Source organism: Bombus flavifrons, chromosome 13, assembly GCF_040668555.2.
Source record: "Bombus flavifrons isolate JBK064 chromosome 13, iyBomFlav1_principal, whole genome shotgun sequence".
In the NCBI taxonomy this organism is placed as follows: Eukaryota; Metazoa; Arthropoda; class Insecta; order Hymenoptera; family Apidae; genus Bombus; species Bombus flavifrons.
The window spans coordinates 11,027,259-11,054,767 of NC_138454.1; the positions used below are offsets into that span (position 1 = coordinate 11,027,259).

General features: G+C 38.0%; 1 protein-coding gene across 3 annotated transcripts in view; it reads right to left on the minus strand.

Moving 5' to 3' along the window:
* The window catches only part of LOC138186508 (neural cell adhesion molecule 1), a 209,646-nt gene that overhangs the window by 13,333 nt on the left and 168,804 nt on the right, over positions 1-27,509 (minus strand). For all 3 annotated transcript variants that reach the window (XM_069126454.1, XM_069126455.1, XM_069126453.1), the window contains 5 exons: positions 27,326-27,477; positions 23,086-23,361; positions 22,439-22,598; positions 18,067-18,401; positions 15,986-16,352 (listed from right to left, as the gene is read on the minus strand). In XM_069126454.1, coding sequence (XP_068982555.1) covers positions 15,986-16,352; positions 18,067-18,401; positions 22,439-22,598; positions 23,086-23,361; positions 27,326-27,477 — 1,290 coding nt within the window. The remainder of the gene's footprint in view (positions 1-15,985; positions 16,353-18,066; positions 18,402-22,438; positions 22,599-23,085; positions 23,362-27,325; positions 27,478-27,509) is intronic.

The window sequence follows — 27,509 nt, forward strand, 5'->3', positions numbered from 1 at the left end:
GTAAAATTTAATTCAGTGGTCGGGACACACATCTGCCCATATTCAACGTTGTCGGCTGATCGTTGAAATTTTTAAAAGAGCCGTAAATCCAGCGTAACCCTTACCGACTATACTGTCGCAGATCGAGCCGGCGTTGAATTCCCGAGCTGGACGATCGTCCAGGGAGCATTCGTGATACTCGTTAAAGTTTGATTAGACTTTGATTGCCGGCAGAAAGCGGACCAATTTAAACTCCACCTAGCGAACGGCAGTCGGTGTGTACAAGATAAAAAGAGGAGCAACGACGAGCAAAAGGGTAGAACGATAACGAAACGACATCCGGTGATCAAGCGAGCGTCGCGTCACCATCGAGGAAGAATTCTACCTCGAGAAGAGTCGTCGAACTGTCTTTCTCTACTGGCGCGCTGTACAGACGTGTTTACACCGGAATATGTCACCAACGTTCACTGTAATTAAACTTTTTCCGCCGCGAAATTGGTTGCTCGCCACTCCCATCCCGATATCCCTCCACCGGAACCCGCTCGACGGCGGATTAATCGATTGCTGTGGAAAATGGCAACGGCGAAATTGCTCAGACGTACGCGCCAAGAAGAATATGTTGTAACGCCCGCGATTCCAAATGAATCTTGTCTAAATGAGCCATAAGCTTAACTACGTTCTCGGATATACCGAAAGTAATCATATATTTGTAAAACAATACACACAAAGTGTAGGCTAACACGCAATTAATAAAACACAAATCGTGCTACCCAAGGACAGAACGAACTTTTGATAATCGTTATCTGATACTTTTAACGTTTCTCTTTGGACGATATTTTTCTCTTTTATTTAGCTTTTCATAGCGATGTATGAATATTTTCGTTTGATCCATTAGCCGGAGTTATGGACGTTGGACGATTTCATCGCGTAATTTGTACAACACGAATAAATTTCTTAATTTATCGATGCATCGCGCGCAGTCGCTTCTGGATCTGATCGTACAAAAATTGCGTTTTATATACGTTTGCATAAATAACACCAGACTATTTTCCATGTGAAAGTCACTATATAAATTGTTAACAACACGATTGATACGGCTTTACTCGCTATACCACATACCATACGCTTTTACATTTTATTTATTCTTAACTTTTATTTGTTCATTTGCCAGAATTTAGGAAAACGAAGATAATATCTGTATATTTTAATTTTCCTGTTAGATTAGATTTACGCGAATGAACGATTTTATTGATAAAACTTTTCTAACTAACTCCTCGATTATTCTCTGACAACAGTTACTTTATTACTTCATTACGTGCTCCTTTCTGCAATAGGAACAAATGTCAGAAGATTCAACATCTTTTCCACACAATTCAAAAAAAATATTCATGTTCCATTCGGAAAAGAAAAGCATCAGAGTATTCGGTATAAATCATAACGCATCCCGCGATTATTTCGCTAGCACGACGCTTGCAAGAAATCACCCATCTGAAATCACAGCGACGATCCGTGTTCCCCATCTGCTGAAACAGTCTAAATGAGCTTCAAGTTTAACCGTAGAATAGGAGTCGTAAGACTGGTGTCTCAACTATTCCCATTGGTGAACCAAACATACTCAGCTAGCTTAAATACGTTTCCTGGACTGTTTGCGTTGAAACTCGTGAGCTCCGCCAACCTACCGTCCCATTACTAATTGTGACAGAAACAAGAGCAAATAATGAAGCAACGACGGGGAATAGGTACCACCACGTCAACTGTTGCCAAATATTGATATACCTGCTACTAGGTTGCAGTAACGACTGATGGAAATTACTACCACTACGAGGTAATAGCAACAACGGTAACAACAACGCATGTTACTGCCAGGACTGCCTTTTATAGGAGAAATAACCGGCTAAACACGCACGAAATACTTAGGATAGACGTTTATATATCCAACGGCAACGTAGCTTGCGTTGCGTGCTACTACGTTTCTACCGCCTCTCCGTATCGCCTCCTTTGAATATTTAGGGAGCAACTTTAAATAATGAAAGTATTCCTTAATAATGAACCGACTACCTTTTCGCGTACAGTCAAAGGGAAAACCAGCTGCAGATAGAAGAACCAATATCTTGGGGAATGTATATGTCGTAATGTTTCTGGATTTTTATAATTTTTTGTACTATCGTAGGTAGACAGCACGAATGAGAGTTTTAATGAAACATTGAAAAGTATCGATATTAAGGATTTTTACAGAAAAGGAGAACAAGGAATCGATAAAATATTGTAATAGTCTTATATCTTGTTGAAGTAGTTACTTCAAGAAAAACTCTATACCTTTCCTTTTGTGTACCCGTCACTTGGAGATCGCTGTTACGAAGAGAATAGAATTTAGTGAAACAAAAAAATATTCTAAATAAGGAGAGATCCAAATTATGTTTTGGCTTACAAGGTCTAGAAACAAAGGAGCTATAAGATTGCTATTGCTGTTTCTTGTAGTCTTTAACTACAGCTACAAGGTTAACTTTTTTGGTAATGTTCTTTGCTGTAAATATATGTACGTGCTCCATATCGCTTCTATTGTATTGTAACATTATAAGAATGAGGATCTGGATCAGTATAAATTATACTTATACCCTTATTTATTTCAAAATATTTTTCTATTACAAATTCATCCACTCGTTCTTCTATCAACATCAACATATTTAGTGATTTGTATTCTTTTTTTATATGGTTTATAAAAAGCCTTTCTCTCTTTTTCGAAATGAAGAAAGGTTAAAAATTTCGAAATTTATTGTTTTTTTTCGTGTTACTTGGATCGAACTGTAGTAGATGCCTGCTTCTATACTGAACTATAAGAATCTTATAGTTCAAAAAAATACAATGGACACGTACAGCGCAGAAACGCGTTCCTCGTTATATGGGCGCATATTTTTCTAACCAAAAATCGACAAATGTGTCAAAATTTATTTAAAGCATTATACAGAGTGTTCATGGCGTTGTAAGACTATTAGTAATTATTTTTTCGTCGTGTCAGGGATCCACCGTACAGCTGGCCAAATACTTATGAACGATAGCGTATATCTTGGTCCAATTGCGTGCAACACCGTGTATTGCTTGATTATTCCCGAGGCCATCGATCTTCATTTCATATCTTAATTAGTCTGTTTCGTCTCAACAAAATCAAGTTGTCGTTTCAATGCACCGCGGCGCCGCCCCGTTTGCATTTTCTTCCCATCTCGTTCTCTTGAATAGTTTGCCGACTATTGTCGGAAATCTCCCATGGAGTTCGCTGTAATAATTTCCCTAACTGACACTTATTATCATCCAGAACGAAATATCTCATTGCACGAATCTTCGAGCTCTATATATTTTTCTGGATGATACGCTGCTCGTAGGAGCTGGCAATTTTAAACGAACATATTCGCAAAGAGCTTTACGATCCCGCAGCATTTATTTCCGGATAGGAGTCAACGGGCGAAAAAAAGCGGAAGATTATGGGAACACATTTCCAACAACTGGCTCCTCTGGCAATTCGTGTTTCAGTTTTCGTATATTTCACGGAGAAATAACCATCGCATTTAAAAAGAACTTTTCATTCTTTCTTTTCTATTCTTTTTATTAAGAGATAAACTATGGCTATTTAAATTATTTGAATACTTATAAGAAATATTTGTAAATACTTTTATAAATACATTATGTGTCTTATATGAAACACATTTCGACAATCTTAAAGTTTGAAACAAGATACGAAAATCTACATAGAAACTAAACGATATTTTGTGCAAATATACATTTCATAAAGATGAAAAAAGTATTTAAAGTAACTTGAGTAGTCGATCGTCTACTGTATTAATAGATCTCATTTCACATTACTCTTGTATAATCACTAAAATTCTTCAGAGCCCCACACAAAAGAAACCCTCGATCTAATTAATCTTGTCTTTAAAAATTCCTCGAGTAATACATCAAGGCACGCCAGTGAACGAGTTAAAAGCCAATAAAGTTCCAACGAATTTAATTGCAGAAGGATACCGTGCGTCGGTCTTAATCGGTTGATTCTTTTTTTTTTTTTTTTACCCATTGGAAAGTTTAAAACGGTAAACAGAGAGCAACAGTAAATAAGGTTGAAAATGTCTAGGAATTTTAAGAGGACAGCTCCTCGTTCCTTTATGAGTGCAACTTCTTCAGGATGGAATTTGAATACACTTAAGACACTCACCTTGTCGTAACTTGGTGTTGACCATGCACTTTGTTCCGCCTGCATAAACAATGCAGTCACGGCACGCTAGTAAAGCGAAACGCGTGGACAACCGTGCGTTGGAAACTACGATGCAAGTGTATGCACTTGAAATCATTATGCAACCCTTCTCTCGAGTTGACAGATGCCAACTGTCATCTAAGCTATCTGTCAACACTCCTCCAGAAAGAGAATTTTTCTGCTGCATGGTTTCGGAATGCTGCACGCCCTGACAGTCAAAAGACACGAAGAAAAATGGGAGCTCGACGCGTAGCCTGCTTCTCTCGTCACCGTGTATACATTTAACCGACAATGGTAATTCGTATTTCAGAAGACGAAGTGAACATTCGCGTGTCGAAAAGTGACTTACGCGTCTGACAGCCGAACTTCGTAATACGCACGCTTCTCGTAATTATCGATGACTTAAATTTTAATTAGTAGCTTGATTTTTAAATCTATCGTATTCCTATGTACCGTAATATTAAGCAGTTTGCCAAAAGTCTGAATTGAAATTTGAAACGAAATATACAATAAAGAAAAACTATTGTAGTAACGCGAGTGTCAGAATAGATTTGGAACCTAAATTATTTATTTCTATTTGATAGCAAGTATTCGAGTACGAATAATCTTCAAGCAGGTAATAACATTCTTGAAGATTTTAATAATTTCCTAGTCGTATATCATGCAAGGAGAGTTACGTCCTCTGAGTGGTACGTTTTAACAAAGAAAAGGAATCGTACTTGCGTTCTTTTCCATTTTATAAACGTTCGCTAAAGATTTATTTACATACATACATCACTATCTTATTTCTTGATATGATCGTTATTTTAATCGATAATTTATTTAACCAAATATTTATTTCACTAAAGAATATGAAGATACATAACTTAAGACATAATTGCATAAATACAAAAATAAAAATTAACAATGTCGCAAATGAAGATTACTTATCTCTAAAACATACTAGGGACATTTCTCACAATCTTTAGAGATTTACTTCTTAGACTTCTCGTTTCTTTTCCGAGTTATACAAAATATCCAAAAGCGCAGCTTAAATCTTTGTAATATCTATCTGTTCGAGAATGAAGTTTAATGCTTCTTAGAAATAAGATCCTAGAACTCAAACCGTAATTTTGTCGCGATAAGATCGATTTAAGCTTCTTTCCTGTATCTTGTTTCGCGTTTGCTCTTCATAAAGTAAACATAACGAAGAGAATGGAAAAGAACAAGATGTCGCTTCCGCGGAATACTCGAGACTATTGCAAGAAAGTTTCGCAGACGTCGAGTTGGCCGAAACTTCTCCGCGTTCTAAGCTGGCCGGAAGTGTTGGGCATGCGAGCGTGCGACTTTAAGGCAGTCAAGACAATTCATCCTAAATCGAAGCAATCTCGCGGAAACCCGAAACCAATTTCGAAAGAATTGCATTCTAAAACCATCCACGTGCTAGCTTCCGGCCAAACAATCGACCACCGCGCGCATACGATCGAAATGTCTATCCGAGCGAATGCAGGAACTTGTCGAGGAGTTCGTGGTCGAAATCGATATCTTGCTAAGTCAAGAACAGGGAAACGACCCTGAAGGTACTCGATTCTCTTTTTCCTTTTTTTCTTATTCTATCAACCAGCGACTCGATCCTCCTGATTTCGTGCACGGTTTCTTTCTGTTGCGTTGCTTTCAACTCGTCGATCTCCTTTTTCCTCTGACTGAATAGACTACGTAGTAGACGGTGTACGCTAATTCACGGAAGTATTCAAATAGTCACCATAGAAAACTCGATCGATATATTATGTACGTTATACGAAAGTTTTCGGAACTTAATTAGCATTGTAACGAGACACGACCGTCGTGATCATATTGGTGAAATTTGAAAAAAAATGTGAAAGTATACATATATAGAAGTTACGAGATACTAAGTACAAACACGTGAAATTAGTAAAAAATTTCTATACAGCATGAATAACTATTTTCAACCTGTAATAAGTGTCAAACGTAATCTCAGTGAAGATCGAGGCTTAATGCAATGGATAATGTTTTTCGGAGAGTAATCTAAGATCAGCATATTTTGTGTCATGTTCATTTTCAGTATTTTGTTGGGTAAAAATTTGCTATAGTTTGAATCTATTCTAAAGGATATGTAACTAAAGATAGTAATTTGAGAAATGAAAAAGATAAAAGTATTATTAGATGTAAATTATTATTATATTTTAGTGAAAATCAATTACGTTAAATTTGGATGTTATGACGTCTAGGATAAACTTTTGATAAACTTCTTCTTTAGTACATCGCATTCGGTCGTTCTAACTTTCGAAAGTTTCCGCGAAGCGAATTTTAAGACACTTAGAAAATTGAATTGGATGCCGGATCTCGAAGGATGCGAGATCCTGGCAAGTAATTTTCTTTTAATTTTTAAATGATTAAAAGTTGCACGGAGTGGTAAATGAGTTTTAGAAAATAGACTGGACCTTTTCCTTTGAAAATTAGAAACCTCATCGTGCCCAAACTTCCCTTCCTTCGTCATTGATAGGTACCTCGTGCTACAATTTTTCAAAACTAAGGCAACTTTTCCTGAATATTTTTGTCCGAAATTTTTAAATCAGAATACTCGATGACATAAAAATTATAATGGAAAAGTTATGTGATGGGAGATATTAGAAAGAACTCGGAATATAGTTCTATAATTTCATACCTCGACAATTTGATTTTCACATAGACGAGTTGCTTTTTTTCATAAATTAACGATAAAATAAAATTGTCAAAGCATGAAATTATATAATTTCGTTATATTTCAATGGAAATATATGTATAATAAAAAGAATCAATGTTTATGATCTTATGATTTTATGATTCTATATCTGCATAGAAAATCATATCACATTTTCACCACATTGCCATTTTTGTTACAACGTCGAGAACGGTGCTTTCACTTTGAATTGAATTTTTATGGTTGCGCAGAATTCTTTCTCAATGTAGTTTTTAGCACGGATGTGGAGGTACTTTCGAAATTTTTTCGGATGAGTAATGAGATAGAATCTACTTGTGTATGGTGCCCTAAGGGTGTTCGCTGGCGAACTATGGTGTTCAGCTTCGACAGAACAATATCGCGCGACTAGTGTTCTATGAAGAAGTTAGCAGCTGCGGAATAGATTTTAATTTCAGGTGTACCATTATGACGCGAACGCATTAAATCTGTCATATTTTAAATTAAACTTAGCGGGTAATATTATTTTATCAATTTTTGGCAAAAAGCGATAAAATTTATGAAATGTAATTATTATCGCAAATTATTTCAATGTTATTATTACCATATCTTTTATAACTTCAGTATTCCAATTGTAAAAATTCAATTATCATCTCAATATTCCGTTTAATTTTTTCATTGTAATTTCGATCTGAATTCGAAATATTATTTTGCTCTCATACAAAGTGAAATTTAAGGAAAATTAAATAAGTGGTATTTAAAGAGTTATAAAGAGCTATGCAAATATCAAATTTTGCATGTTTCACGTATTAAAAGTAATAGTCACTTAAAACTTGGGAAATTGCTATAAAATCTAAATTTCAAATACCTTGATAAGGATTCGAGCAGTGCGTCTTACATTTTTCGAAGTATTTTAGAATTCTTTTCGTGTATGAAAATACATAAATAAATCGATATGTTATCGCAAAGTTCGTCGAATTTTTAATTTCAAATAGGTTTTTAACGTAAACATAAATAGGTTCACTAGAAAAATATTCGTTTTAAAGAGCATTTGTCAATATTAAATTTCCCTTTAATAAAGTAAACCAAACATTCAGATCGAAAGCAAGCAATTAAAATATTGAATTTCCAGCGAAAAGAAAACTAACAGAGAAATCGCGAAATAATTACGGTGCGAATTTCAATAGCTCTTGGAGTATAAAATTTATCGATATTCAGGGAAAAGCAATTGCATAAATTGCTTGTCTGGGGAACCAAAACTGAAGCGTTCTTCGAATAGTTCTCGACTGGATATGAAAGGGAGAATGGTGGTCGGAAAAAGACGCGGGAGAATGACTATTTATCACCTTGCTTTCGTTTCCTCATCTCCGATATCTTATTCGTTTTTTCACTCTCCGGGGCTATGGTTCCTCCCTCTATCTTTTTCTTGGCTGACGGAGCATGGTGTGTGCTTAAAGAAGGGACGGCCTGGCCTTATTTCTTATTCCACGATCCGCGACAGGTCGGGCGGGGCTAACAAAGAAGAACCAGAGGATACATTACTCCGTCAGGAATAAGGAAAGCCCTATCCCACGCTTAATTTTCCTAATGGATTAGCTGGAGCTAGTTCAACAGCCACCACCATGAAATGGAGAGAAGCGATTCTGTTCGCGCGTCGTTCGCGTTTTCATTCTCCGCGCTCATTTCCTTGCTCCGTCGCGTCATCATCGCCACCACGGCTCGATTCGCCGTTTTTCTTTCGTCTTTCCTAACGGCCAACCGGGTTCCTTTTCCTCGATACCTGAGAAACCGCTCGTCTATCCAGCATTGTCTTTGTCCACTGACAAAGAATCTCCTCGAAACTCTTCGCATTTCATAACGCGACTCGTTTTGTACTGTTGCCTTCAGTCGAAAGAGAGAGGCAGAGGGAGAGAGAATAAGGGAGATGGGGACAAGGAACGCGAGCAGGTTTCGGCTGCCATTTGTTTTTCCACCTTGGGAATTACGCTTGATGTCTTTCGGTTCCCAAGATGGAGCCTTCGCATAGAAGAATTTCAACCCACGTTGAATGAATTTTAATGTCAAATTCAATGTTAAGATATTAGATGTTCGCTGTCTCTTGGAATCGGTGAATTGAGTTGACGCACCAATTGAGGCGATACGAAGTGATATCGGTTAAATGCAGAAATTGAAAAATATAGGTAAATAAGGTGTTAGAAATAGCAATAATGGTAAATAATATGACGTAGTATCTGTACCGATTACAGTTATTGTCTCTATGTTACGTGGTAACCCAATTACCATGCAAACGAGGTTTTGATAAGAGAACAACGATAATGTAGCATCCGTGCAGATTATAGACTCGTATTCTATAATACGTAGAGAATTCGACTATCTTGTTATACATTCTGCTAGTTAGTTGCTTCTGGTAGACAACCAACAGACAATTGTGGATTTTCAAAACGAAATCTTCCTGAATCGTTCTTTATTTGACAATGGTATTAATGCCAATTGCAATACTAATTTCTGGCAAAAGAATTATAGTACCGATCGACACCCAGCAAGAAGAATATACTCCAAGAAACAATGATCAAATATTATCTTTACAATTTTCTATTCTTAACTCTTGAAATCTCCCTTTGACAATTTTCATACGCTTGTAACGCGAAACTGATTTACGTCGAATCATCATACTTTTGATCACAACTCTAATATCAATTTCAATTCAAATATAATACACTCTGTTCACATTCTGAAAAAATCCTACCACCTACAAAGGCAACGTAGCTTGTTGCAACATACCAAGTTAGCCAGTGTGTTTCGAACGGAAGCTTCGGAGAAGATACGAGCGACTCAGAGAATAGAAGCGCTGAATGCGCGGAGAGAGCGGCACAAAGGGCGGTGCTGCGACGACTTTCTCGAAGAATTGACCCCAATGGCGTTCCAACAAACGAGGACAAAGCAAAGAGGCCGAAAATTGGCTGCGACGGCTCCGCAGCCGCCGTGTCGTTCGGACAAATCAACGCCGCGGGCTTACGGTCGTCAAATCAATATTTGCAGCTCGCCACCCTTACACACGGACAGGCTAGGGTGCAAAGTCAGGCGTGTTGGAATTAGGAGAAGGAGGGACAGGGTTGCCAAGAGTGGTAAGGTCGAAGAAGGAGAAGAGGCGAATTGGATGATAGTCGGCACCTACTCTGTGCGGTTGGTCGCACCGAAGATCGCCGGCAAACTGAATTAACCCAATGTTAACCCCGTGACCGTATGTTACCAACGACTTTCTGTTATGTCCCACGGGCTGCCAGGGTAAAGTCGATTATAACCGAGACGCCTCTGGCGCGCCAGGAATCCGCCACGAGCAATTTCGCAAACATACAGGCCGATACTCTGGACCAGTGACGTCTTTGTCCGTGATTCCCGCGGGAGTCGAAACCGCGCTACGAATTCGCGTTTGCTCCGGCCAATTTCCTTGGGAACGACGATAAATTTGATCGTTGTAGAAACATGACGTGTAATGAAAATGCATGGTAAATAGAACCAGATACGATGTACATACGTGTAACTAAATAATTATCAAAGTTCGATGAATCTCATCGTGAAGCTCCTCGGAACAATCCGCTTTGATAATATCACGAGAGCGACTGGAGATAAAAGAAGTTAGCTTGATTGTGCCCGAGACTTTTGCTTGGAGTGTACATTGGGTCGTCGGTGTTATAGCGAAGGACATTATGCTTGATTAAAATTGTTTTATTTAGTTTAGCAGGATAATTTTCTCGAAAATTAAGACGATCTTGATATGTCCGATCAACTTATCGTTAATTTCCTGCTGCTACATTCCCGTCGCGATTATAATTTTAAATAGAACGACATTAAATACTTTGAAAGTTACGTTAAACGAACAAACGTATTCCGCCGCAAAATATTCTCACTCTACCGATTCTATCGAGTCTTACCGAATCCAATTCGTCCTCCTTTCCCTATCACTTACCCCATCGCATCAATCGCTTCATCAGCCTGCTACCGTGACAAGCATCCGCTTGCTACAATCGGTATCCATTGAAACTTCGATATCGCACACTCACTTCGCGCAATCCTTTCTCGTCAGATCCATGCCAACACGGAAGCCCTACCACCTGAAACTAATTCGGCAAACGATCGTAGCTATGGTAGAAACGGATGCGCCGTATCGACCAGAGGAAGAGGCACTAGCCGACTGGGGGATTCCGGTATTTATCATAGAGAGTCGGCGCTCGCAGAAGGCATCGCGGAAGGCCCGTGAAAGCCAGTGTAACGATTCTGACACACGGACACCGGAAGAGATATAGGTGCTCGTTGATTGTATAATCTGTTTTGTTAATTGCAAGGTCCGCAGAGTCCGATACCTGCGGTTGCGTTCTGCTATGTTCAGCGCCAGTAAACCAGCCGGGCCTCTGTTCGGTCCCTCGTTTCTACTTCGAACATTGTGTGTACCTGTAAAGGCCAACAACGAGCCAGACCACAGTCAGGCTCCCTTATGGGGCCCATGTCGAGCGTAGCGTCGGCGATGGGCCGAGTTTGAGGGGCGGTTAACCAACTAATTGCAATACCGACGCGTGCGCTTGGACTATTTGCGCAATTGCAATCATATCCGTCGTCGTTGTGTCGACTATCGCGAGTGTAATAGACACAGAGGCGACGTGCAAGCGCCGATGGACCGTCAAAAGCGGAATTCAGCGTTTTTCCTCCAGTTATTTTTCAAAAGCCATCCTACGCCGGAATCGGCAGCAGTGATTCGCCGTCGCGACAGCGGCTGTTACCATTGCGACTCTAGCGTTTTTCTTTTTTTTTTTCTTTCTTCTTTTATTTATTTCGTTCGGTCCCCTCGTCTCACTGTCCTCTACCATCGTGAGTCAGTTTCGGCAAGCCGCGTGAAAAACGACCGCGCAGGATTTATGTGCAGCTTTGTACGCCGTTTTGTTCCCCGAGACCTTCGGGCGACTTCGACGAACGATCTGTGGGTTTTGTTCGACTCTTAGCCAATTACGGCTGAAAAATATCGACGGGTGAAGTTTCTGTGATTGTAAAGGAACGATGAGGGCACTTAATTTCTGGGTGGTTTAACGCGTTTAATGGTATTGACACTTTGAAACCTGGTCTGGCTTTGTGAAACAGTTTGCCACATTATTGCAAAGTTTTCTTCACTGTCGAAGTAACGGTTATATTTCTGACGAGACAAAGAACGAGTCAGTATTTATATATAAAACGTTAGAAGCTGTTTCAGAAATCGTCGCAAATATCTTTTTACTTATTTTTACTCCTTGTAAATCGTAAAACCTCGCTCTTGTAACAACGCATCAACAATATTAGTCGGATCATGCAAACGAGTTCCGAGTATAGAATTATAAATATAATATTATAGAATATAACAAATATAAAAGAAGCATCGATCTTTTAGCTCTGGTATCTTCTAAATTTGAACAGATTAAAGAAATTTCGAAGAATCGTGTCATTTAACGTTTAACGTTCGTCCGACTAATAATTCACAAAGGATATAAACTTATTTACTCGGCTAATACCGAATGCTTAATAAATATAAATCTAATTAGTTTATTACAAGCCAGAAGTCCGTCTTTGAGCGTAAAGCACGTTGAAGACCGCTTTTTATTTCAGAAACCTCAAGTACTTTAGAGTTAATAATAAAATGTTACAAAGAGTTTGCGAAAGTTGTATGTTTCAAAGGAAGGAAACTGTTGAAGGGAGAAAATTTGAACTACTTGCAACGAAACCTAAAATAATGAATGTTATCGATCGACCTTCTTTTGCTCCTTGTAAATAAGACGCTGCACACAACATTACGAATAACGATGACGTAAAGTATCTTTGATTAAGTTGGCTGCATCGTGTTAACGATAGTTTCATAGCGTGTAACGAAGATAAAGCGTTCGCAAAGTTCTTCCCATATCGACGGTACGGTCGACTAGGAATTTTTAATATCGCGTCAGTCGTTTTTTCAAACGCTAGCAACATCAGCGTTCGTGAATTATAGCGAGATTCGTAAATGCTCGATAGTATTCGTGCACTCGCGTAGCGTATTAAAAACAACAATTACGATTAAAGTTTGCGTCGCAGCGAGATTTGACAGTTGTGGATGTCAACGATTTAATTAATGCCGATTACGTACGCTTCCAATGTCATACGAATTTACATTTTTTGTCAAACGAAAATCACGCTGCATTCGCACCTTTTCCTATTTTTCGCGATTTTATGCATTTTCCCTGAAATTAAAATTTTTATAAAATCCTGTCGATAATAATTTATATTTCGAAGGATATTTCAACCTCAAAGTAGACATAGTTGTCGAATAAAATAATACCCTAATACAATCGATACTTTGTAACCGTAATGAAATTTACCGCATTTAGTAATTTCTATTAACGTAGCGTAATCGTCGTGCGATCTTTTACTCCTAAAACCTACAGTAGTGGTTTTTAACCTATTTGTTAAAAAAAAAAAACTACACTTTATTTGATGATAAATTTTCCTTGGCTAGCAAACATATATACATACGTACATATATCAAATCAATTTTGAATTGTTTATCGATCGACTCTTAACGTGGTTCGCGTAAAATTATCATTTTCGAAAATGGATCTAGGCTGGTAAAAATTTCAAAAGGCTTGGTACAAAACAAAGCGATAGAAGTTTCCACGGGTCTTGATACGATCAATATGAAATCATTGCTTAACGAGTATCGCGACATATTTTCCACGAAAACAAAGAACGACGATAACGATCATTGAATATTACTTTCAGATTAAAGTAGGTTCTCGGAAGGTGTATTTAAATTCGATATTCGATGAAGGAGATCTGAATACCTCCTTCAATTATACCTCTTCCAATTTATAATCTGTTTCGATCATTTTCCTGGCCGTTAATCGCGCCGTGCCACGATTCGAGAACAGCCTCGTGACCGAGGCTTAAAATTTACCGGACGTTCCGTTTTCTTTTAACTTCTCGTTTTCTCAATGGCAAGAAGTTCGTTCGCGAGAACCGTCCCAGTTTCTCTTAGCTTCCGTTCTCCTCCTTACAGATAATGCGAAAATAATCATCATCGGTAACGAGAAAACTTCTCGACGCTTCTTGCGCTTTACTGAACTCGATAATGTAAATACACCCTCCTGCTATCTCAGTCGAATTAGAGAATCGTAGAGAATATGAATGCCCAGCTTCGTTTTCCTATTCATACGACAACTCGAGAAGCGTTAGATTCCATATCGCTTACACATAGAAGTTGACTCGATCAGCTATCTGTTGCGCGGTTAAATTAATGTTATTAGCGAATTTTCATAAGCTGCAAACTGCAAATTGCCAACACTATTCGATTCTCTTATATGACGGGAAGAAAATTAATAAAACAGATAGCAGTTCTACAAGTGCAACTTTCCAAACTTGCCAGGGTCTTCTTGCACAATAACTTAATACCTAATTAATACTCGATGCTTTTATTGAACTCTTTTAAAAGTCAATAAATTTTGGCAATTTTCCACCAAATAATTTACAGTAAGATCGTTTGGCGCTGGTACGGTTAATAATTTATACAACTTACAGTCGTAATCGTAAGTCATTACAGAGTCATTACAGTGTCATTACAGAGAAAAATACTCTGTCCGTACAAAGTTTTGCCAATTTTCCAAAATCATCGTTCTTACTGAAATTGAAGGAACGAAAGGAAACAGATCGCTGTTAAAATTCAATTGGATATGACACATTTAACCGATTCCCTTTGAATATCGTTCGCCACAAAAATCCTTCGAGTGAAAGTATTTCGACGTCAGCAAAAATAATTAATTTGCAAGTTTGTATTCACTAAGATTTCTTACACTCCTATAATTACTGAGCACAACCATCATGGTGTTATTCTCTCTCTCTGTATCGTCGCTATCGAAATAACACTCGAATAAGCAGTAATTACATCCTTGATCGCTTATCGTTGAGAAGCAATTTTCGTTTAATTGTTTCTGCTTCAAACGATTGCGTGATTGCCAGTTGTTGTGACTAATACTCGAAACGAACGAAAATCAGTGCACGATCGATCGGCCGGTGCAAAGATTTAAATCGAGATCTTCAAAACGTGGTTATTTCGTATGCAACTGGAAAAGGGCTTGGCGATATTTATTACCTTTGTAATTGCATGCTTCCTCGTAACATTACCATTTTCGATTGTGGTAATTCTATTAGATCGTTCAATAAGTTCGTGCTAAGATGTCGTTTTATGACGAATTTCTTCGAGTAACAATTGCCTACCTGCAACGTATCCAGTCGTTTCATGAGTTTTGCTCTTTCTTCGTTGTTCCATTCATACGAAGCATTATTTCCTATTTCGGTTTATATTCCAAATTGAAAATACTTTGAATGGAAATCTCGATCATCACAAGCGAATATTAAAATTATTCTTCGTTTAAAAAAATTTAATTACGTAACGTAAAATCTATATAACAAATATCGCTAACGTTAATGATCACGTAGTATATGTAATGATTCGTGTAGTTATGTAAGCAGAAATGTAGGTTAATATTTCAGACTATCATCTCATGTGGATATACAAACTGGCCTGCTTTCGCTGTTCAGGCTAGAGATGTTCAATAACCTGATTTGCCACGTGACATTCAACGACAATGTGGCGAAACATAAATTCTAATCATATCGTAACTAATTATAATAAACCCAAGACGAGATTCCGCAAATTCTTTATTTATCATATAATGGGAATTGAGCTTAATAAATTTTTCCTGTTTATAAGATAATTCTCATCTAGTACTCGTCTCGATAGTACTCGTTTTTTTTCTAATACATAGAACTTAAAATCCTTTCCAAGCAGGAGTAGAATCTACAAAATGTCGCACAACGCACCTTCTCGAACATTCAGATAGCTTCCAAACATGCACTATCCCATAGGTATTCTATCGCAACATATATAAAATAGATTCGACGAGCAGAAAACGCTAAACGAGACTGGTGGTCTTTTAACGCGTCGTTTAACGCGAAGAATCGTTTCTCATTAGAGAAGTGATTTGACATGTGTCAAACGGTTCCGCTAAATGCGATACGCATTAGAAAGTCAATGTACTCACCGGTCGTGTACATGGCGACACCCTTCAGGGTCACTGGCTCGAGAATGGCAGGTTCGCTCCTCCCCTTTGCATTAATCGCGTACAGAAAAAGTCGATAACTCCTTCCTGTCGTTAGGCCTGCCACCTCGAAAGTTGGTCCGTTCGGGCTGGCGGGCATAGTTTTGTTCAACAGAATTGGCCCGCCGTCTTCATCCGCGACCACTTCCAATTGATAGCTATAGATCGGAAGACCGCCATCATAACCCTCCAAGCAGCGAACTATCAGTCCGGTTCCCGACTTGGCGTTCAGTTCCTCCGCGTCTAAAGGCGCGGACATTTCTGTCGTGCTGCAGTTGTGCAGAGCGTACGGACGTCCTGCGGCTATCACCTGGAAAATGTGACCATTCGGCTCTCGATATTGGATGTTTGCACTTTTGAATTTAATCCAGTTCGAAAAAGTTCGTATTAGATTTCGATTTAGAAGATTCGATTCAATTATGGCACCCTCGATGCGGATGAGACATGCCATGTGTTTTAATTCATTAAAGGTCATTGTTGCGTTAACGCAACGTTTCATTCGCAGGTATTTTAATTACAGTACATTGAACGTTGCTTTTTAACGTTATGATTACGAGAAAATTCCAAGGGTTCGCTTAATATCCTTTTCGCCGAGAGTTATAATATATTAATGATCGCTGCTAAAACTGAGTATTCTGTGAAAAAGCGATTTTAGTAAATTACGATGAAAATCTATGGCGCACGTAATTCACCGACACAAAATGACGAAATTTATCGAAAAAATTTCCAAGTGGCAGAAATTTAAAGCAAATTTTGCTGTTGCTACAATAGTTTACGTGTACATGTGTATGTAGGATATTACGTAATCGATATAACTATGCTTAGATTGAACAGATCAACGTAGCAATCATGTGGTATTGTGTTGACTTAATTAATTGATAGAACTTGATTGATAGGGTTGATTGAAACCGATACATAATGTCGTATGGGGTTGTTATTCATCGCTACAAAAACTTTCACATAAATAAACGAAACACGAAGAAAAGAGCTTTTACGAATAATCTTGTTAGGCATAGATATACATTGACGATAGTAAATGTATTAATTCGACCAAAGATAACTTACTGATTGAAATTAGCTTAATTTAATTAGTCCTATTCAAAGTATCAACCGGTGCAAATATTTTTCTTCAAACTTCGAAGAAAAAACGTGCTCTATTATAACTAATTTCATTTTCGTTTCACTGTTCAAACATTCGTAGTCTGCTAACAAATACGTTAAATAACAAATTAGAATTCTTGACAAAGATATACCATTTTTATTCATCGGCTTATTACATTGTTGATATACCGTGCTGGTCCATGAATGTACAAAAGTGCGCAACTATCAAACATTTAGCTAGATGGAGTATTTTCCATTTTGGAAGAAATTCGATTCCGGGCCATTAAAAGCAATTCTATGTTTGCATGGCCGATCTGCAATACGCTCGTCGCATACAAATACGTACTCGAACATTTCTCTCTAATAGACTCAATTCCTGTAGATTTTTCAATTATACAATACGTAGATCTTGCCTTAGATTCATTCATTTTTCTTGTTCTCTTGTTCGTGTAAACTAATCGCACACTTTACGTAAAATTCAACATCAACCAATAATTAAAATGAAAATGAAATGTACCGATGTGATTATTAAATAGGTATTTAATTTTTCATTGTTTAGGTATAATCAATAATAATCGTTGATATTAACATTTCACAGAAAATGCACATGCAATGACTGATGAAAGTATTTGAATCTTATCGTGTCACAATATTTTACTATACTTATTTGTAACTATCATAAAAAATAAAACCATTACAAGTCCATTCATTTGTAAAAATAGACGATCTAGCTTTCGTGTATTTTTGATCGGGAATATATCTCGCGCATGCTGTGTAAATCCAAACAACTATAAACGTATTTAAATTATTTTCTATGCTAATATCCCTAATATCGTCCATTCCAAGTAATATCGCGTAGTGAACAATTCGGAAAATTGCAAGCTGCCGGTGCAACGTAAGATAAACGAGAGAAATGCATTTACCTGAAAGAGGCATGGCGTCCGTTGCTTGCCAACCTGGTTGCTCGCCCAGCACGCTACCGTACCATAGTCCATTTCCGTTGCGGGCGTGTAGTTCAGCCTGGACCCATGAAATTGTGGATACTCCTTCAGGTTTTCGGCAACGGACGGCGTCCCGACCGCTGCCACGTGAGAGTAACGAGAATGAGGAACCTCCACCAACTCTCCGGAATTATTGAATGTCCAGTGGAAAATCAACGGTGCTGGGTGACTCTCCACGGAACAAACCAACGATACAGTTTCTTGCTTCAGCGCGCCAACCACCACTTCGCTTCTGCCCTCCTTGCAAACTGGCGTGTCTGTGAAAGAATGTCACGTTTGTTTTTATTATAACGTTTTAGTCGCCGAATTAAAGATCACTTAACGCGAATCAATTTTAGCGAAGAAGGTCTTGGTTATTAGAAATAAATAAATGGGGGAAAAACATAAAAATTATATTTTTCATTTTTTAAAAGAGAGCAATTTTAAAAGTTGATGCGCCATCCTATATTATCACGATTCCTTTGTGTTCCATTCTAGGGTTAAATACGTGTTCTTGGTGGCATTCGTTCAAATGATATCCAAGGCTGTCTGATCCATTCGTATAAAGGGGAGTATATTATAATTTATCGAATTCGATCATCGAATCACAACAATGTCTCGTACTGCAATGTAAATTGTGCTTTAATGTGATCGAAAGCTTATCACAAATCCGAAGCCGTATATCGTAACAAACTGAAGCGGTCATGCGGATCCAATTGACCTAATACACGGATAAGTCGGACAGCGTATTAAAAGTGGCAAATTAAACATACGTTTTAATGTTTCCAACGTTTATGCAGATACGATATCGTTAAAATTTAACCAATTTTTAACTTGACACTTGCCGAGGTAATCGCTTGATGCTTGAGCTCGTATCCGCGCTGTAAATGAATCGTTTTCGAGCGAATTGTTACCTCTCCGATGGGTTTAACTTGCTTGCAAAAGTCTTCAGAAATGCTTGAGCTGTACTACTTCACTTTCAAATATTTGCTCCTTAATCAAGTAATCATTTCTCTTAACCCAAATCTGATTGGGAAAGTTTCATATCGGATGTAAAACTCGCAGAAGTTTATCCAATTCCGAATCGAAACTTGGAACCAAACGAAGGGTCCATGGTAAGAAGGTATAATATTTTTTTCGCATGCTACTTGCGTGCTCTTTATTGGTGGCTATGCCGCATTGGAAATTAATATCTTCCGAGTTTTATACCAATTACAACTGACATGTACAATGAAAAATAAATACATTTCATTTTTTAGAATTTAACGCGCTATACATTACGTAAAGTGACAATTGAAAGTTGAAACTGACGCAGAGTATTGAAAAATAAATCTCCGTTTTCTGAGAGATGCTGAAACTTGATATTCTTCCTTTTTCCCATGGACCCTTCGAAGAAACGTCAAATACGATAGAGAAATTAATAAAACGAGTGCCAGAATTGAATGTTCGGATCAACTGAAGCAACGACTTAATATAAATAAAGAAGTTGAAAATTGTCGCACATAAGGATGAGATCTCTCTTATTTATTTACATTAAATCTCTATAGTCTTTGTATAAGTTCGAAATCAGATAACGATTAATAGCTTTAATAAATCTTACATCCAGATGATAATTAATAACTTCGGTCCCTGATGCTTATGAATATGGCTGTATCTCTACCACTCAAAACTCGATTATTCGCAACAAACAACTATCCAGAATTGTCATTCCCTCGAAATTACCTACAATCCTTTAAAGGATCTAATCCAACCTTTCCTTAATTTGTTCTTTCAAGCAGAAGAAATTACGACCGATATGGAAAGCGTCTAGAGAAGACGATGCTCGAGGGAGCGTTTAATATCCAAATGTGAGAGATGTTGGCGCGTGAAACGGAAGAAGAAGCTCGACACCACTGAACTAGCGACTGGTTCGATCGATCGCCTAATAGGAAATTCCCTTGACATCGGTATTTGCAATAGGCCATGGCATACGGAAATTCCAAATGGCACGAGAGATGATTTACGGCGGAAGTACGGGATCACCAGACGGCTTGGTTTCAATCTGATGCGTTTGATGCACTGCCGAATTAATTACTAATACGAGAAGTCGACGATACTGGATGCTCGACGTATCACCGGCACTGCATTTGTCGAGTGAAACGCACAGTACACAGTTCCTGATTAGTACGCATTACCAGTCGCCTGATGTTAATCGAGATGCGTATAATGTTGTCTTACGGATGTACCGTAGGTTCTTTGTATAGCACAGCTGTATATTATTTGAAATTTACTTCTCGAACTATCGGGTAAATCAATTTCATTTAAACGGATGGCTTGCCAGCTCAGGTTGCAAATGAAGAGCGACGCGTTGCAGTGATATATTACCATTTGATTACCAATATAATGAAAATGTTAGATGTTATTATTAGACTGAGGATTATTAAGGGAATTCAAATTTTATGAATAGAAATGAAAGAAGATTATATAACGAAAGGAGAAATATTATCACGGGTATTTTACCTTGGATATTTTATACATCTTTACGCATTGTGCGTTTAAATTTTGAATCCATAAACATCTACAGGCTAATTTATTCTAGATTGAGCGACGAAACTGCTGGATAATAGTTTTCGCGTGTTTCATAATTGAATTTCCTGTTTCTTGAGAATATTAATCCTCGGATGGCGAACAACGGATGGTAGCGAGTGCTTAGTTATCTCTTACCCAACGCTTTCTGAATCACGTGTTTGTGTCATTATTTTTATCTACTTACATATGCAATTTTATTTCTTTAAGCAATTTCACTATCGAGTAAAGATCAGGTAGAAGATCGAATAAAACGCGTACCGCTAGTTAAATTCGTCAGCGGAAATAATTCGATTTTCGAAATTCTCGAGCGTCTCGACTCAAGGATCAATGCCAACGGTCGAAACAGCAGCGAGTGACGGAGAAATCCTAAAACATTAGGGCGAATTCGCGGTTTCCTTTAACTCGGCGCGCCCCCACTGTTGTCTCGCGTCGCGTCGGCCTGGCTTAGCACATTGCCAGGCTGCGTTCACCCACACATGAATATTCAGTTATGCTTTACATACATTGAATATGCATCGGAGTCCTTCCTTCCCTCTTAGGTCATTTACAAGATGCAGATATGCCGGGCTACCAACGCCGCTACCGACCATTCTAATAGAATAACTCGTGCTGTGTGTTTTACAGAAAACTATCCGCCCTATCCTCATCCTATCTTTATCCTCTGTCCTTATTGCCTCCTACGTTCCTCTTGCCGCTTCCCTTCACACCAATTTTCTCTAACGGAGGCTAGGAAAGGTCCTTTCGAGTCTCTGATTCCAGTATTCGACCGCTACTTGCCATCGATTAAGTAATTATCGAACAGCCGAGGCGAGAGCTGGCAAATTAGAGAATTGGCGAGAGAATATCAAGCCCAAGCCGCAATTCTATTCGCGACCTCTTCCGTTGTTCTTGTGATTAACGAGTGGAAGCAGGGCTTGAGATCAGGCCAATGGAACGCCTTTGTGCTCACGCGGGAGGAGAACGGTGTTGCCCGTTGTTTGGCTAAAATTTTCGAATCGTTGTTTCAACCAAGTTTCGTTGGCCGATTGTGTTAGCGACAGGAGCGTTTGTTTATTCGCGAAAACAATCGTGGATCGATTACTCCAAGATTAAGAACGAAGAAAATTATTTAAAGCGTGTAAAACAGCGTGGTAATCTGAGAATTAAAAAAAAAAAATCATTTAAAGCAAGAAGATGTATTCAGCGAAGAAATTATTTCAATTATATTGCTTCTTGTTAGTAATATAAATAAGAATAAATTATAGTGAAATTAAGGCAAACGAGAAGAAATTTTCATCTTGTACTCACAAGGAGAAAAATTAAATTACACTAGTTTTTTATTTCACTTGCTAGAATACGAACAAAATTCTATATATACATACATATATTTTCAAATTCTATTTTTCTCCTTGTGAGTACAAGATGAAAATTTCTTCTCGTTTGCCTTAATTTCGCTATAATTTATTCTTATTTATATTACTAACAAGAAGCAATATAATTGGAATAATTGATTGAAATACTCTAAGACTAACTGTTCGATGAAAGAACTTAAACAATTCTTTTGTTAAAATACGTGTATAACTATATAAAAATTCTTTCTATAGTACAGCATTCGAAAATTTTCCAATATACGTATCATAAAGTATCATTCGATTAAATTTTGTACGTAGCATTAAGAAATTAATCAATCAAATTAACGATGGATATATTTAAGAGCAAATTTATTTGTAGAATCGAGAAAATAAAAGTGAGAGATACGTAAACTCACACATTATTTGAAGAGTCACCGGGTTACTGGCAGTTTTCCCTTCGCTATTGGCAACAAGACAAGTATAATCACCTGCCGAGTATCGGGTTATACGCTGAAGTACCAGAGAATGATCGCTGAGGACGATACCTGCCGTGGCATTGTTCTTTAGCTCTTTGCCCTGCAACAAATAGCTCCATTCCGTGTAACGACAGTTGCGAAATTTGATTATTGTACATTACAAAATCTTATTATTTGTAAGTTATTTGACAGCAAGAGGTATGAAATTTATTTTAGAATAATTACTAATCTTTGAAATCTAGATGAAACATAACCTTTGCGTGTAAACATTTTTAATAAAAATTATTCATTCCTGTTAAATATCTTGTTAAATATAAATCTACATAAAGCTGTTTCTCATGAAAATTATCAGCGTTTATTTTCTTCGTTAATTTTAATATATAAGATACGATAGTACGTGGAACACAGAGAGTGGAATAAAGGAAAATTAAATTTCTAAGAGAAATATCCAATAATTTTCTAATCGATGTATACATCATAATCTAAAGAATCAAAAGAAACGCAACTAGCTGCTCATCTTATCGTAAAACCCTTAAATATTATTATGTATAATGTATTATTTATGAATACGCTATGTCGAAACTTACGTCTTTGAACCAGGCAAGCTTGTACACTTTCGGATTAGCCCTGACTGAGCACTCGAAGTAGACATCGTCACCCTCTTTGATATCATCTGGATTCAAGGTCTTGCCCATTTTCAAAGTGACTACCGGCTGATACTGCACGTCCAGTCTCCACTTGTCCTCCAAAGCGCTGCCAGAAATAACGGGATTCTCCGCTCGACAAGTTAAGTATTTGCCATCGTCGTCGATGCTTGGCACGAAACTCAGGACACTGAGGCTCTCGTTATTTTCCAACGGATACTGTCAATGAAAATATTCCAAGGTCTAGTTATAATTGCGAGAACGATCGAACGTTTTGATATAGAGTGAAAGGTGGATGTATAAATTACGGAAAATGAATCATTTTTGTAGGATACAGAGTGAGATGAATTAAATATTAGAATCGAAAGCAATATTTTCAGATGTAAATTGAACGTTTGACCACGTTTGTCGGAGGGGGTAATGCAAATCATACGTTTTAGATTTTATTTAAAAAGCGAAATATCAGCTTTTTTTATCTTTGCAATTCAGATCGATATTTCTAGCGAGGAATTTCGAGAGAAAAAAAGCTACCGATAATATCAGATAAAGATCAAACGGATGATTGAAAGTTTATACGAAGTTAACAAAGTTACCGTGAATAAATATCGATGCTGCTATCAATATCTTTAAAAGAGGTATTTCTTATATAGACAACTATTCTTATTTCTATGAAATTAAATCGTCATTATATTTTCTTATAGAAAAAAAAGTTATTTTAAAAGAGTAAGCATTACTTGATATTTTTTTCACATCAACGAGCAATTTCAAAAGATCGCTATTCGTTACGAAGAAGTATCGTAGTAACGAAAGCGTATATCGTTTCTATCAAACAACGTTCGCTCCATGCTTTTCATTACCCTCTGTCCATCACTTACCCTAATCCCTCGATCTAACAAAGATTAACGTTTCCGATTTTACACAATCAAAAGCTAAACAGATTTCGCAGGCTGTAATGGCTCGGTTGCGTAAACGAAAGCATCCAAGCGATTTGTCACTGGTTTAATATGAAAATCCATTCGACAGTGGCTTGCATCGCCGCGCAAGAGAAATGAGAAAATAAAGGGGCACGGTGACAAGAGGCGGTGGGGAGGGCAGGGGCTGAAAAATAGATTAACGATTTTTCAGAATTTACGATGCAGTCGCGTGGAATTGAGGAAACTGTAGCCCGACCAGACGGGCTAGTATAGCAAATGGGTGGCAGGTCGATGACTGTCTCCTGGCTGGATTTCATCTTTCTGTTTCTCTTATAACGCGCCGCGTAACCTTCCGTTTCCGCGATGTCATTTTAATGATAGCGCCACGAGGCATACGTATCGAGAAAAGCCGCGCATTCCGCATGAGTATCGCGAGCACGATGAATGGAACTAACAGTTCGTCAGGATGAATGTCGCTTCGCGAGCTACCACCGCGCTTCTTCTCTCTGTCTCTCTGTTCTCTCTTTTGCTGTTTTTCTTTTTCCAACCCTTTCTGACCAGCAACGCCATTATCCGTTTATTTCACTGATTTTTCGTCTCGCTCGCTCAACGTTGACGGTTCGTCTCTCATTTTTCCAGCGTAAGCTACGAACCGCACAGACTCGGTTCGCTTCGCCTCGTTGCGGAGCGATCGAATTTCTCGATAAAATTCTGCGGATAGTCGAGCACCAGCGTCGATATATCTTGCAGGGAGGATAGTGTGCGCAGGCTACGATGGTGCGACCGCTATGCCGGATACGCGCGAACGCGAAACTTATCCGCGCAGAAATTGAGGCTATCTCTTCCGTGAATGATGCAAAATAAATCAGATCTTTCGCGGCTTTCCCTCGCTTCATAACGCTTTCAGTCGTCAACAGCTGACGGTTCGATCGGGTTATGGAACTACGCAATTTATCTATTCCGTTCTTTCGTACATGATCGAAGTAAGGAAGAAATGAAATACTCTATTCTGTCAGCGTAACTAGGCATACGTCAACGCTTGAGTAATCGACTAGGAATTTTGCAAGAATCATTGACAACGAACGGTAATTTTAGCGAACAGTGAACTTAGTGTTATTTCTTCTTAGCTTTTAATAATATTCTACCTTATAGATGCGATTTTTTAGACATCTCTTTAAGAAGACTATTTTCTTAAACGTTGCATGCGTCTATATGTAATAAAACTAAAACGCATGGTTGCAATGAACATAAATGCAAATGTGTATACCCGATGGACATGACACAACGTGGTTATAAATAAAATAAGGAGCGGCTAGCATAATTTAATGCGAGAGAATATCAGATAAGGCATATAGCATTTTAAAACATCAAAGATAATTAGGTATCATATTAAAAGCAGTAGAAACTTGTGATACCTACACCATGCAAGACGAACAGAGCTCTCATATTTTTTACTCTACCATATCGTTTCAAATAAACTAAAAAACTTCGAATTACGCTATTATCGATTATAACTACTAAATTGTAATTTAGTCTATATCTTTATGAACATAATTAGAAAAATAAAACTTAAGCAAAGTGTATTTTCCCGTTACGATTGTAATAATCCTCTGATTTCCGTTAAGATAATAGGGATGATTAAGATAGTATAACGCTGCGATTAACAGGGTTACAAGGTTTATATTTCCAACACTTATGAGGTACACTGTTGAGTATGTATACGTTAAGTAAATGATTGATTTAAGGAGAATAACCCTTTAATGACTTGTTGACTATTCTAACGTTGAAGAATAAGTAAAGTACAGTGACGATGCTGTGTCGGAGGAAAGCTAGCGATGGGTGTGTCTAGCGCACGGGACCATCGGATTTGTTCATGACACAAAGATTTGCTTCTTCCCACTTCTTTTTCTACCCATATTTTCTCCGCGATAATGTAGCATGATCCAAACTATCGAAAAGTTTCGAAAAGTGAAGAATTTCCGTTTCGAAACACGGAAAAAGTAAATTCGGTTTTCAGATTGTACGATTACGAAGGAGAAACAGCCCCGTTGCAAATAAGAAATGAAAGTAAAGTCTTCGGTAATTTATCGAGGGGCGTGGAAGGAGTGGTAGAAAAAGAAGGGAATGGAAAGGGAGTATCCAGTGGATTTGAAGTTCTATCTCGTCAGTACCGGGAAAGGTGTCGAGTCGACTCAGGATCGAAACGAAAAAAGAAGCAGACCGCTTGTTGGAAAAACGGAATAACTTCATTGCGCCAACTTCCCGATGAGTCGTTGCGAACTGGAGAAACTCGTGGCGCATCGATTTCCAGAATTCTCCTTAAAATCGCGTCACGAACCTCGCTGACACATGCGTAACTTCCACAACTCGAAACGCTAACGTGGTCGATTCGATTGGCGACTTTTGCGATTTGCTGATTCTGTAAAGCTCGCGGTTTTCCTTCCGTGTTCCTTACTTTTCTCTTCAATTTGCATCGTAGATGCTGTCGAAGCTCGAAGCTTGTTTCTAAAACGACGCCAATACCGTCTAAAATCAGTGAAAACGTTTTATGCAGCACCAGAGAAATTGTAGCGAATATATGGAATTGGGGATTTTTCGCGTATCAAGTGGTTATAGAGGCATACAGTCTAACAGAAGGCAACGAAAGTCGCTTAGATATTCCTCGAACAGTTACAATTGACATGAGAGTTTATAGAAACGCGTATCTAGAAAATGACGGAGTGATACTGAAATGAAAGTATGCCATGTGACAAGTAATATATTAAATGCCCGATGTAAATGTAGACAAACCGACATATTTGTATTATATAATTACAATAAGAAATATTTGAATTCGTATCAATGGAAGAATTTCATTTTCATTGCTTATCGTACAAAACTCGAGCAGTTTTAGAAAAGGAGGTAAGAAATTTTACGGCATTCGTCGAGAGAATAGTAAGGTTGGAAACAGAATATCGAGCGAGAGAAATTATATTGAAAACAGGACGTAGCGGACTATTGGATTTTGCAAAATTCCAATTATCGGTAGCGGAACGTTTTTAATTATCACGAATTATATTACACATTGTTTCCAACATCGATGCATGCTTTCTCTTTAGGCATTGTAACACAGTCGTTCGAACGATAAAATTACATCGTGAATAGAGAACGAGGCAATTTCCATTGTAACGCGAACAGTATTTTCATAATAAATCCGTTACGAAATAAATGCACGCTTTCACATCGGCGTTTGTGGAAATTGTTAGATATTTATCCTCGACAAAGCTTACATTTTGCGCCATTTTCTTAATCTGCTTTTCCGCCTTCCACCAAGTAATTACTGCTTCTGGTCTAGAACCACTTGTCCTGCACTCCACATCGTAGTTCTTGTCAGCGGAAACTCGAGGCTCCTTCGTCAAAATCTGCACGACCAGTGGCTTTACTGAAATAAAAGATACAAAATGTCGGTTTTTG